A 13952-nucleotide genomic window follows, 5' to 3' on the forward strand; every position below is an offset into this window, starting at 1 on the left:
AAAACAGAAGAAAATAATCGACTTATTTTTATATTAGGAAAAATAGCTAAGATGAAATAATAATGTGCAACACTTACATAATAAAGTCTAAAACTTTTAAGCTATGATAGATAGATAGATAGATAGATAGATAGATAGATAGATAGATAGATAGATAGATAGATAGATAGATAGATAGATAGATAGATAGATAGATAGATAGATAGATAGATAGATAGATAGATAGATAGATAGATAGATAGATAGACAGACAGATAGATAGTCTCTGTCCATGGTGCTGATTGCACTGTTGCAATGATTTGCAACTGTTAACAAATGTATCAGTCACATTGTACATGCAAACGCTTTACAACTGAAATATTTCCCAGATGACCAACCTCTAGAGGAGAGTCTGGATCATCCAGGATGCTCTTTTCACTCTGTATCCACTGCATCGTCCCTGTAGAACTGGGGTCCATTATCAGCACGTTTTGACTACCAGCTCTGCCGAACTTACAGTCACTCTTTCTGGAGTCAGTCGTCCTGCACACCTCGTAATTGTACACGTGTTGAAGAGTCCCTGTCCCCAAAGTGTCTGAGTAACGTGGTGGATAATATGGAATCACAGGGAGATTGGAGTGATACAGGATGCGAGACTGTCTCCATCTGTAGATTTTCACTGATATAATAACCACTAAACACGTGATGAAGAGGAAGGAAACTACAGCCAGAGCCAACACTAAGTAAAAAGTCAGGTTATCATTGTAGTCCTTGTCGTGTGTAAAGTCAGTGAACTCTGACAGCACTTCAGGGAAGCTGTCCGCCACCGCCACGTTAACAATGACTGTAGCTGAATGAGAGGGCTGCCCGTTGTCCTCCACTATGACAGTCAGTCTTTGTTTCACAGCATCTTTATCAGTCACCTGGCGGATAGTTCTTATTTCTCCATTCTGTAAGCCCACTTCAAACAGCGCCCTGTCTGTGGCTTTCTGCAGTTTATAGGAGAGCCAGGCATTCTGTCCAGAGTCCACATCCACAGCCACCACTTTAGTCACCAGATAGCCCACATCTGCTGAACGAGGAACCATTTCAGCCACCAAAGAGCCACCAGTCTGGACTGGGTACAGAACCTGAGGGGGGTTGTCGTTCTGGTCCTGGATCATTATTTTCACGCTCACATTACTACTGAGTGGAGGAGAGCCTCCATCCAGAGCTTTGACTCGGAACTGGAAATCTTTAATCTGTTCGTAGTCAAAAGAGCGGACTGCATGGATGACTCCACTATCAGCACTAACAGACACATATGAGGAGACTGGCACTCCGTTAACAGAGGAGTCCTCCAGTATGTAAGAAACACGGGCATTCTGGTTCCAATCAGCGTCTCTGGCTTTCACTGTAAATATAGAGAGGCCTGGTGTGTTGTTTTCTACAATGTAGGCCCCATATGAGATCCTCTCAAAGACAGGTGCATTATCATTTACATCAGAGATCTGTAAGGCCAGAGTGACGCAGCTGGAGAGGGAGGGTACTCCCTCATCAGAGCAGGTCACAGTAATGTTATACTGCGAAGCTCTCTCTCTGTCTAAAGCAACATCTGTAACTAAGGTATAAAATTCATTTAATGTAGTTTGTATTTTGAAGGGGATGTTATCGTCTATATCACACTCCACCTTTCCATTATTCTCTGAATCTGGATCATTTACACTTAACATAGCTATGACAGTGTTTGGATGCGAGTCCTCTAATATGGATTCAGATTTTGAAACGACGTTTATGTAAGGATTATTGTCATTTATATCAATAACATCAATTACTACCTTAGTAGAATCAGAGAGTCCCCCCTTGTCTACAACTTCAATATCCATTTGATAAGTGTTCGCCTTTTCATAATCTATTTCACCAACTACGATAATTTCACCAGTTTTTGAATTAATCTGGAAAAGTTCAGATAAAAGGCGTTTGCTGGTAGATATCAAATATGACATTTCTCCGTTTGAGCCGATGTCTTTATCAGATGCACTTACAGTAGTTACACTAGTGCCCTTGGAAGCATTTTCCATTATTTTTGCTCTGTAAAGCGGTTTAGCAAATGCAGGTGCGTTGTCATTCACATCTAATACATTGACAAATATCTGCATTGTCCCTGACAACTGCGGCTCGCCTCCATCTATAGCAGTTAACAAAAGGGACATATACTCCTGCTTCTCTCGATCTAGAGGCTTCTGAAGAACCATTTCTACCTTTTTACTTCCGTCTGCCTGGTTTTCTAGTTTTAATACAAAGTTATCAGTTGGAGTAAGTGAGTATTTTTGCAAGCCATTCATCCCAATGTCGGAATCAATAGCTTTCTCTAATATGAATTTCGATCCTATCACAGCAGACTCACTAATTTCAAAGCGTTTTTCTGTATTTGTAAATGTGGGGGTATTATCGTTTATATCGGTAACCTCAACTGTTACACGAAACAGCTCCATTGGATTTTCGAGAATTAACTGGAAATGTATAGCACAAGGCGTCGTTTCGCCACATAAAACCTCTCTGTCTATCCTCTCCTGGATAAGGAGGACTCCCCTTTCTTTATTCAGCCCGATGTATTCTACACTGCTACCCGTATAAACACGGGCTTTACCTGATTTCAGTCTATTAAGATCTATTCCTAAATCATGCGCTATGTTACCAACTACAGAGCCTTTCGTCATTTCTTCGGGAATGGAATAACTGACATGCCCGAGCGCTGAGCTGAGACAGAGGACCGAGAAAAACAACAGTACTTGCCGCCTCATTGTTCTGTTCGGAGTCGTTCGTTTCCTGAACTATTAAAGGAAAAACGTTCCCGATTCAGTCAGTCCGAAAGCAGAAGCAAAAAAATAATCCACTGTCCAGCTATGCAAAACAAACCAGGGTAACCAGAGCAGTGCTCCTCATGAGCGCGGACTGTGCATTCTGCCTTTCTCTGATTATGTCCAACATATCGACACGAAGGGGAAGGATCATAAGGAAGGATACAGAAAGAAGGAAACCATCTAGTCAAATCGCAACAAGCTTGCCAACAGCGACCCTTTGAGTTTATAATACAAATTACAACAAGTAATATCACAGACAAGTATAGTGGAAAGACACACTGATAATCAAGCGAAACTACAACCACAGAATATGTGGCCGTCGATTCAGTCGACTGATATTTTCAAGTAAATATACTTTGATCATATTGTTCTCATGTGTTTTAGTAACACATTTGATTGTGTTATTTAAGAAACTATGTGTTTCAGTTTGAATGTATGAATAAAAGATATTATCCAAAAATAAAAATAAAAGCAAAACACAAGTACATTTAACTGAAGTCAGCAGCGCTGTGTCAAGCAAGTGTCGCTGCCCATGGTTCTAAATGGGAACGTTGTATCATATACAACGTTGAAGATTATATACAGTATTATGTATGTAGTCTCAACGTATACAATACTGTAAGATATATCTATATATATCTATATATATATATATAGATATATATATATAGATATATATATATATATACCAGTTCTATGATTTTTATTTGTATTTAATTAAACACTTGATTGTCACAGTTTTCTAACCTCTAGAGGAGAGTCTGGTTCATCCAGGATGCTCTTTTCACTCTGTATCCGCTGCATCGTCCCTGTAGAACTGGGGTCCATTATCAACACGTTTTGACTACCAGCTCTGCCGAACTTACAGTCACTCTTTCTGGAGTCAGTCGTCCTGCACACCTCGTAATTGTACACGTGTTGGAGAGTCCCTGTCCCCAAAGTGTCTGAGTAACGTGGTGGATAATATGGAATCACAGGGAGATTGGAGTGATACAGGATGCGAGACTGCCTCCATCTGTAGATTTTCACTGATATAATAACCACTAAACACGTGATGAAGAGGAAGGAAACTACAGCCAGAGCCAACACTAAGTAAAAAGACAGGTTGTCATTGTACTCCTTGTCATGAGTAAAGTCAGTGAACTCTGACAGCACTTCAGGGAAGCTGTCCGCCACCGCCACGTTAACAATGACTGTAGCTGAACGAGAGGGCTGCCCGTTGTCCTCCACTATAACAGTCAGTCTTTGTTTCACAGCATCTTTATCAGTCACCTGGCGGATAGTTCTTATTTCTCCATTCTGTAAGCCCACTTCAAACAGCGCCCTGTCTGTGGCTTTCTGCAGTTTATAGGAGAGCCAGGCATTCTGTCCAGAGTCCACATCCACAGCCACCACTTTAGTCACCAGATAACCCACATCTGCTGAACGAGGAACCATTTCAGCCACAAGAGAGCCACCAGTCTGGACTGGGTACAGAACCTGAGGGGGATTGTCGTTTTGGTCCTGGATCATTATTTTCACAGTCACATTGCTACTGAGTGGAGGAGAGCCTCCATCCTGCGCCTTAACGCAGAACCGGAAGTCTTTGATCTGTTCGTAGTCAAAAGAGCGAACTGCTTGGATGACTCCACTATCAGCACTAACGGACACATATGAGGAGACTGGCACTCCGTTAAAAGAGGAGTCCTCCAGTATGTAAGAAACGCGGGCATTCTGGTTCCAGTCATCGTCTCTGGCTTTCACTGTGAATATAGAGAGGCCTGGTGTGTTGTTTTCTTTAATGTAGGCCTCATATGAGCTCCTGTCAAAGACAGGTGCGTTATCATTCACATCAGATATTTGTAAGGTGAGAGTGACGCTGCTGGAGAGGGAGGGCACTCCCTCATCAGAGCAGGTCACAGTTATATTATACTCAGAGGATCTCTCTCTGTCCAAATCAATGTCTGTTATTAGGCTAAAGAATTTTTTCGACGTTGCTTTCATCACAAATGGCATGTTTTCTGCGATATTACATGCGACTTTGCCATTTTCTCCAGAGTCTGGATCTTGAACATTAAATATGGTTACTACAGTCCCCGGCGCAGAATTTTCTGATATTGAATTAGTTTTAGACATAATATTAATAGATGGTGGATTATCATTAGTATCGGTCACCTCAACTATAATCTTACAAGAATCCGTCAGTCCTCCATCATCACTTGCTTGTACGTGTATTTCATAGTGTTGTGCCTTTTCGTAATCCAGGTTTCCAGTTAAAGCTACGATACCATTTTGTTCGTCGATTTCAAACATAAGAGGGACATCATCCAGCGTGTTTGTTATTGAATATGTCACTTTTCCATTTGAACCTTGATCTGCATCCACAGCGCTGACGGTACTCAAAATCGTGCCTTTTATAGCATTTTCTATTATCGTAACCTTATATACTTCCTGTGTAAATACTGGGGCATTGTCATTAGCATCTAGCACTGAAATATCTATTCTCATTGTTCCCGACAGCTGTGGATCACCACCATCGGTAGCTGTGAGTGTTAAAGACAGGTGATCTTGCGACTCTCTATCCAGATGTTTTTGCAAAACCATCTCCACCTTTTTACTTCCATCTTGTTGATTTTGTAGCTTTAGATTAAAGTTATCTGTAGGCTTTAACGAATATCCTTGTAAACCGTTCACACCGACATCTAGATCCATGGCTCTTTCTAGCACAAATTTTGCTCCAATCACAGCCGACTCACTAATCCGAAATTTCATCTCATCCTTTTTGAAGCTAGGCACATTATCATTAATGTCATTAATTTCGACTGTAACTGTATAGAATTCAATAGGATCCTCCAATGTGATTTGAAGATGTAAAGCACAAGGTGTTGTCTGTCCGCAGAGCACCTCTCTGTCGATCCTCTCTCTAACAAGCAGGACTCCTCTTTCTTTATTCAGCTCGATGTATTCTGCGTTGTCCTCTGTATATATGCGAGCTTTACCTGACCTCAGTCTTTTCACGTCTATCCCTAAATCCTGCGCTATGTTACCAACCAAAGAACCTTTTGACATTTCTTCGGGAATGGAGTAGGTGACCTGCCCGAGCACTGAGCTGAGAGAAAACGTCAAGATGAACAATAGTACTTGCCGTGTCATTGTTCTGTCCGATATTTTATCCCTTACAAATACTGCAGATGATAAGTGTATCGTATTCCAAAGCGTTAAGGTCTTTATAATCCAAAGTAATCCAGAGAAAATAACCTCCGTGTGTTCTGAATCAGAAAAAAACATTAATCGCAGCGCGGATATCTCCGGCATCGACGCTAGTGTACTGGATGTGTGGTTCTTTCTCTGCTGAATATAACAAAATGACAGTGGAAGGTTCTACATTGGTCAACAGCGGCCCTGAGAGTCCAAACACTTGCACTGCAGGAAACTACACTATGAAGTAGGAGGTTCAACATGAAAAAATACGAGTTACAGTCAAGACAAAAGTGATAGTTCTCGTCAAGTTATGTTATTCAGGGGAAACAACTTATTATCAAAACAGTTTATGATAATTACATTATGTGAAAATAAAAGGATTGGGATTCCAGTTGCTGGGGTTAGTACAACCTATGTAGTTATTTAGTACTAGAATAAAGAAAACGTATCCTGTTTAGATATTCAGAAACAGTTAAATCCTAAAAGATTATCTTGGAAATAAATTATTATCTTAATAATCAATTTAAGGATCAAATTAGATCTTATTTTCTACAAGACTAATATTTTTCCTCACAAAAAAATTGGAGAAAAAAAGGATATCATTGAACCTTCTACATTGTCTTTAACTAATAATCATTTTGGCAGTTCAGATGATAACTTGACTATTGAGAAAAAAAACATCTTGGGCTGTCCTTCAGAAGCTCATAAAACCTATTTCCCAACAGGACTTCTTCCTTGGTTATTACATTCTTGTCAACAATGGACATTACCAAGCTGATAATTTACTGCATATTACTAAACTAAAACAATATATTTATCTGAACTGCAGAGCTGGAGCACAAAATGACTCATCATCATATATATGCACCGACCCATGGACTTATGACTCTCTATTTCCCGTTTGATTTACTGGTTACTTTATTAATTTAAAGTTGCATTATAATAAACATTTACTGACAATTTTCTATTTACTGTCCACAGGATCGAACTGTAATTATGTGTGACTGAGTATTTTACTTGTTTGAGCAATTTTGTTTACTTCACAGCCTGTTAAAAAAAACGTAGAACTGGGATTATGCTAGTGACCAGATGTATTCAGCTACTATACATACAATACCTAACAAGAAAGCTTAACCTCATGTTAGTAAGGTGTGCCCAGCTCTGACTAAAAAGGCACTGCAGAGCTCATTGTAGACAATTACAGTAACACTCCTAGGAGATCAGTGGATCTGCCAGTTTTTGTGCAGGATGACTTTAACAACCCCAAACTGAATCTTCTAGTTATTATGCTTTATGCTATTTTGACCTAGACCTAACCCCTGAGAAGTGGTAAAACAGGAAAAATCAACTATAACAAGGAATGAAATGTGAAACAGTAAAGTAGGAACCACTATCTGACAGTTCTGACTTCACTGTCTGGGACGTATTTTGACTCTTGTGCAATTCAGCATCAGTTGACAGACTATATATCTTCTTATCCACATAAGAACACATCCTTACAACTATATAAGTACTTCTTAGTAACATGGCATGGGGTTCTAAGGACATAGAAATACAACAATGGACCGAATTGCTAAAAATGCTCATTCACAGACATGATGAACATTTCCTCATCTGTTACACTGATGTGTCTTAGTGCTGTCCATGGCACTGGTGCTGAATTCACAATGATATTAACCAACAGGCAAGACTCATGGTTTCCAACTAATAAAGATGTGAGAAGTTTACAAGCAGGAGACTTTCAAAATTATAAACACAAGTCAAGGATGTCCTTATCAAATATCATGTCAAACTCGTTAAAGGGTGGAAATAGCTAATGAAACTGTACAAAGTAAGAGCAGCTCATAAATGAATCTAGTCAATTTATGAGTTTACCTCGAATCCAGAATTACAAATGATATGCCCCAGAGAGCAAATAACATTTTCTATAAATTAGATACTTGATCAGAATTTGTGTGGTGAGATTTCTAGTCTAGAAATTATAGCTGCTCCCAGTTGTTTGGATTGCTATATTTAAACTGTTCTGTATGCCAATTAACTCAAAATGTTTCACAGCACTTTCAGAAAAGCTAACAGCAATGTTACTTTTGCAAAGCCAAGATTTAAATCTGGTTAAAAAAAAGAGGACCAAACAGCAACACAAATGTAAATGTTGCAGAATTTGACAACTATGTACTTGAATGAAGTAGTGAACATGAATGTATTAATAATTACCATAGTATTTGAATAGTCTTTAGATTAGTGTGGAAAACAAGCACTGCCATAAGAGGTGCAATGCAAAAATGTGTGACATTCCAGGAGACTAACCTCTAGAGGAGAGTCTGGTTCATCCAGGATGTTCTTTTCACTCTGTATCCGCTGCATCGTCCCTGTAGAACTGGGGTCCATTATCAGCACGTTTTGACTACCAGCTCTGCCGAACTTACAGTCACTCTTTCTGGAGTCAGTCGTCCTGCACACCTCGTAATTGTACACGTGTTGGAGAGTCCCTGTCCCCAAAGTGTCTGAGTAACGTGGTGGATAATATGGAATCACAGGGAGATTGGAATGATACAGGATGCAAGACTGTCTCCATCTGTAGATTTTCACTGATATAATAACCACTAAACACGTGATGAAGAGGAAGGAAACTACAGCCAGAGCCAACACTAAGTAAAAAGTCAGGTTGTCATTGTACTCCTTGTCGTGTGTAAAATCAGTGAACTCTGACAGCACTTCAGGGAAGCTGTCCGCCACCGCCACGTTAACAATGACTGTAGCTGAACGAGAGGGCTGCCCGTTGTCCTCCACTATAACAGTCAGTCTTTGTTTCACAGCATCTTTATCAGTCACCTGGCGGATAGTTCTTATTTCTCCATTCTGTAAGCCCACTTCAAACAGCGCCCTGTCTGTGGCTTTCTGCAGTTTATAGGAGAGCCAGGCATTCTGTCCAGAGTCCACATCCACAGCCACCACTTTAGTCACCAGATAGCCCACATCTACTGAACGAGGAACCATTTCAGCCACCAGAAAGCCACCAGTCTGGACTGGGTACAGAACCTGAGGGGGGTTGTCGTTCTGGTCCTGTATCATTATTTTCACGGTCACGTTACTACTGAGTGGAGGGGAGCCTCCATCCTGAGCTTTGACGCGGAACTGGAAATCTTTGATCTGCTCGTAGTCAAAAGAGCGAACTGCATGGATGACTCCACTATCAGCACTAACGGACACATATGAGGAGACTGGCACTCCGTTAACAGAGGAATCCTCCAGTATGTAAGAAACACGGGCATTCTGGTTCCAGTCAGCGTCTCTGGCTTTCACTGTGAATATAGAGAGGCCTGGTGCGTTGTTTTCTACAATGTAGGCCTCATATGAGTTCCTTTCAAAGACAGGCGCGTTATCATTTACATCAGAGATTTGTAAGGTGAGAGTGACGCTGCTGGAGAGGGAAGGCACTCCCTCATCAGAGCAGGTCACAGTTATATTATACTCAGAGGATCTCTCTCTGTCTAAATCACTGTTTGTTCGTATGCTATAGAATCCATTCGATGTATTTTCGATGATAAAAGGTGCATTATCACTAAGAAAACATTTTACCACTCCATTAATATCCGAGTCAGCATCATGCACATTCATAACAGCAACAACTGTTTGAAACGTTGCATCTTCAGGTACAGATTGTGTAGTTGACATTAGATCTATTACGGGATTATTGTCATTCACATCAATAATATCAAATACTATTTTGCATGAGTCAGTGAGCCCACCTTGATCTCTTGCTTTAATGTCTAACTGGTAATGTTTTGATGTTTCATAATCTATTTTACCAATCAGGCGTACCTCCCCACTTGTCCCATGTATCTCAAATAAATCCAAAATCCCGTCCGCGGTACTGGAAATGGAGTACATAACTAAACCATTTGTACCTTGATCTCTATCTGTAGCAGTTACAGTCATTAATGACGTTCCCTTTGGAGAGTTTTCCATTAAACTGGATTTATATGTTGACTGTGTAAATACTGGAGCATTGTCATTCGCATCTAATACAGTTACGTGAATCTGAACTGTCCCTGAGAGCTGAGGTTGACCCCCGTCGACTGCTGTTAATGTAAGAGTCAATTGTTCTTGCTTCTCACGATCAAGAGGTTTCTCCAAGACCATTTCCACCTCCTTCATTCCACCTGCGTTGTCGCTGAGTTTTAAAACGAAATAATCCGCCGGGTTAAGGGAATAGCTTTTGAGTCCGTTTATACCAACATCGTAATCTATTGCTTTCTCTAACACAAATTTTGCCCCCCTGACAGCCGATTCGCTGATCTCAAATAACACATTATTCATTTTGAACATTGGGGCGTTGTCGTTTATATCTGTTATTTCTACGGTAACTCGATAGAACTCAATGGGGTTTTCCAAAATAATTTGAAAATGTAAAGCACATGGAGTAGTTTGTTTGCATAACGCCTCTCTGTCTATTTTCTCTTTGATGATGAGGACTCCCTTTTCTTTATTTAACTCGATGTATTCAGCGGTGTTTCCAACATGCAAGCGAGCTTTCCCTGTTTTTAGCCGTTTTAAATCTAAACCTAAATCCTGTGCTATGTTGCCGACCAATGAGCCTTTCGACATCTCTTCGGCAATAGAATAGCTGACCTGCCCAAGCACAGGACTAAGAGAGAGCATCGAGAAAAACAATAGTACTTGCCGTCTCATTGTTTCGTTCGACGGTTCTTTAAGATAACAACGAATCAGGATATAATCCGCAAAGAAGACAGTCGTATTCCACAAACGGTATGACAAAGAATGAAGACGCGTCACAACAAATCCTAACCAAAATATTTCCAACTCCTTTTCCCGGTTTTAGTGCTCTCTGTAACTGCGAATGTGCATTGTGTCGACCTTGCTTCCAACAAATCTAAATGATCTGGGAGGTGCTGATGAAATCTGCAGCGGAACTACCACACACTGGCCAACAGCGTCCCTAACAGTACAAACCATGAAAATGCACACGACTATGACAATAAGGAGCTCCGGTATTATAATGTTAAAAATATATTACTCAAAGTGCGGGAAACAGTGAAATTCTGTAGTATGAGCCCTCATGTTGCTGAAGTCGTTTTTGAAAATTGCAGTGGCAAAAGGAATTGAAAAAGGAAACAACATATACATGTCTAAGTGAGGTCACAATATGTCAACTATAACCAATGTGTTTTTCTACTGCCAGGATATTTTACAGAAAAAAAGATAGAAAAAAGACAAAACGTACACCACAAGTCAGACAGATGCCAGCGCTCGTACTAAACATACGTTTGCATGCACAAAACAATTACATGTTGCTTCAAAATTAATTAATTTGCCAGATAAAATACAAGGTGATTGAGTGCTTAGACAAATCTTGCATTAATCTCATGTAGGGCTATTTGTCGTGCGCTGACCGTGGTGCTGAAACCCTTTGAGCTCACCATGGAAACTCAACTCAGTCAAATATTGTCTAGGTACGTTTTAAATTGCAACAATACATACATTAGATGACTGTTTTTTAATGAATTGACCAACCTCTAAAGGAGAGTCAGGTTCATCCAGGATGTTCTTTTCACTCTGTATCCGCTGCATCGTCCCTGTAGAACTGGGGTCCATTATCAGCACGTTTTGACTACCAGCTCTGCCGAACTTACAGTCACTCTTTCTGGAGTCAGTTGTCCTGCACACCTCGTAATTGTACACGTGTTGAAGAGTCCCTGTCCCCAAAGTGTCTGAGTAACGTGGTGGATAATATGGAATCACAGGGAGATTGGAGTGATACAGGATGCGAGACTGCCTCCATCTGTAGATTTTCACTGATATAATAACCACTAAACACGTGATGAAGAGGAAGGAAACTACAGCCAGAGCCAACACTAAGTAAAAAGTCAGGTTGTCATTGTACTCCTTGTCGTGTGTAAAGTCAGTGAACTCTGACAGCACTTCAGGGAAGCTGTCCGCCACCACCACGTTAACAATGACTGTAGCTGAACGAGAGGGCTGCCCGTTGTCCTCCACTATAACAGTCAGTCTTTGTTTCACAGCATCTTTATCAGTCACCTGGCGGATAGTTCTTATTTCTCCATTCTGTAAGCCCACTTCAAACAGCGCCCTGTCTGTGGCTTTCTGCAGTTTATAGGAGAGCCAGGCATTCTGTCCAGAGTCCACATCCACAGCCACCACTTTAGTCACCAGATAGCCCACATCTGCTGAACGTGGAACCATTTCAGCCACCAGAGAGCCGCCAGTCTGGACTGGGTACAGAACCTGAGGGGGGTTGTCGTTCTGGTCCTGGATCATTAATTTCACTGTCACATTACTACTGAATGGAGGGGAGCCTCCATCCTGAGCTTTTACGCGGAACTGGAAATCTTTGATCTGCTCGTAGTCAAAGGAGCGAACTGCATGTATGACTCCACTATCAGCACTAACGGACACATATGAGGAGACTGGCACTCCGTTAACAGAGGAGTCCTCCAGTATGTAAGAAACACGGGCATTCTGGTTCCAGTCAGCGTCTCTGGCTTTCACTGTAAATATAGAGAGGCCTGGTGTGTTGTTTTCTACAATGTAGGCCTCATATGAGCTCCTTTCAAAGACAGGCGCGTTATCATTTACATCAGAGATCTGTAAGGTGAGAGTGACGCTGCTGGAGAGGGAGGGCACTCCCTCATCAGAGCAGGTCACAGTTATATTATACTCAGAGGATCTCTCTCTATCTAAATCACTGTCTGTTACTAAACTATAGAAATTAGTTGTAGATGTTTTTAAAATAAATGGTACATTTTCGCTGATAAAGCATTTCACGATCCCGTTTTCTCCTGAATCTATGTCCTCGATGTTTATCATTGTAACGACAGTATTGAATTTGGCATCCTCTGATATCACATTTGACTTAGACATAATATTAATTTCAGGCTTGTTGTCATTTATGTCTAGAACATTGACGATTAATTTACAAGAATCTGTGAGTCCTCCATCGTCACTAGCAAGTAAATTAATTTCAAAATGTCTTGACTTTTCGAAATCAATATTTCCAATTAATCTAACTTCGCCGTTTTCATTATTCACGTCAAACATTTTTCTGACATTTCCTAATGTATTGGTGATTGAATATGTTATTTGACCATGAGAGCCTTGATCTGCATCTGAGGCTGTAACAGTGGCTACAACTGTGCGTTTAGGTGAATTCTCAGTAACTGTAGCTTTGTATGTGTGTTGTGTAAAAACAGGAGCATTATCATTAGCGTCTAAAACTGTAATAAGAATCAACATTGTTCCTGACATCTGCGGCTCTCCTCCATCTACAGCTGTTAACACCAGAGATATCTCCTCTTGTTTCTCTCTGTCTAAAGGTTTCTGCAGCACCATCTCAACATTTGTATTACCATTAGCATTAGTGTGGAGTTTAAGAGCAAAATTGTCTGTTGGTTTTAATTCATAGTTTCTAACACCATTAATTCCCACATCAAGATCTACCGCCCTCTCTAACACAAATTTTGCTCCGGTTACCGCAGACTCACTAATTTTGAACTTCATTTCACCTTTTTCAAAGGTTGGTGCATTATCATTGATGTCTGTAATCTGGACTGTAACACTGTAAAACTCCATAGGATTCTCCAAAATAATCTGAAAATGTAAAGCACAAAGCGCCGTTTCTGTACACAGCGCCTCTCTGTCAATTCTCTCTTTGACGAGGAGGACTCCTCTCTCACGGTTGAGCTCTATGTATTCGTCGTTGTTTCTAGTATAGATCTTTGCTTTACCTGATATCAAACGTTTTATTTCTAATCCTAAATCTTGCGCTATGTTGCCCACTAAAGATCCTTTCGACATTTCCTCTGGAATAGAGTAGCTGACCTGCCCGCACACTGAGTGGAGGAAAAGGACAGAGATAAACACCAGTACTTTCCGATTCATTGTTCTATCCGATATTTTCCTCACAGTGAG

General features: G+C 40.6%; 5 protein-coding genes across 7 annotated transcripts in view; all 5 read right to left on the bottom strand.

Annotated features, from left to right (window-relative positions):
* LOC133985674 (protocadherin gamma-A12-like) overlaps window positions 1-13952 on the bottom strand; it is a 211230-nt gene that overhangs the window by 75721 nt on the left and 121557 nt on the right. The gene's annotated exons all lie outside the window — the stretch shown is intronic.
* Window positions 321-2765, bottom strand: LOC133986312 (protocadherin beta-16-like). Its single transcript, XM_062426139.1, has one exon. The coding sequence runs from the start codon at window positions 2760-2762 to the stop codon at window positions 321-323; it is 2442 nt and encodes an 813-aa protein (XP_062282123.1). The 5' UTR covers window positions 2763-2765.
* LOC133985457 (protocadherin beta-16-like) lies at window positions 3555-5966 on the bottom strand. Its single transcript, XM_062425083.1, has one exon. The coding sequence runs from the start codon at window positions 5952-5954 to the stop codon at window positions 3555-3557; it is 2400 nt and encodes a 799-aa protein (XP_062281067.1). The 5' UTR covers window positions 5955-5966.
* LOC133986313 (protocadherin beta-16-like) lies at window positions 8241-10700 on the bottom strand. Its single transcript, XM_062426140.1, has one exon. It carries the CDS (start codon window positions 10692-10694, stop codon window positions 8241-8243), a length of 2454 nt encoding a protein of 817 aa, XP_062282124.1. The 5' UTR covers window positions 10695-10700.
* LOC133986314 (protocadherin gamma-A2-like) lies at window positions 11484-13934 on the bottom strand. The gene has a single exon (XM_062426141.1). It carries the CDS (start codon window positions 13920-13922, stop codon window positions 11484-11486), a length of 2439 nt encoding a protein of 812 aa, XP_062282125.1. The 5' UTR covers window positions 13923-13934.

This window comes from Scomber scombrus, chromosome 9 (genome assembly GCF_963691925.1).
Source record: "Scomber scombrus chromosome 9, fScoSco1.1, whole genome shotgun sequence".
Taxonomy (NCBI): Eukaryota; Metazoa; Chordata; class Actinopteri; order Scombriformes; family Scombridae; genus Scomber; species Scomber scombrus.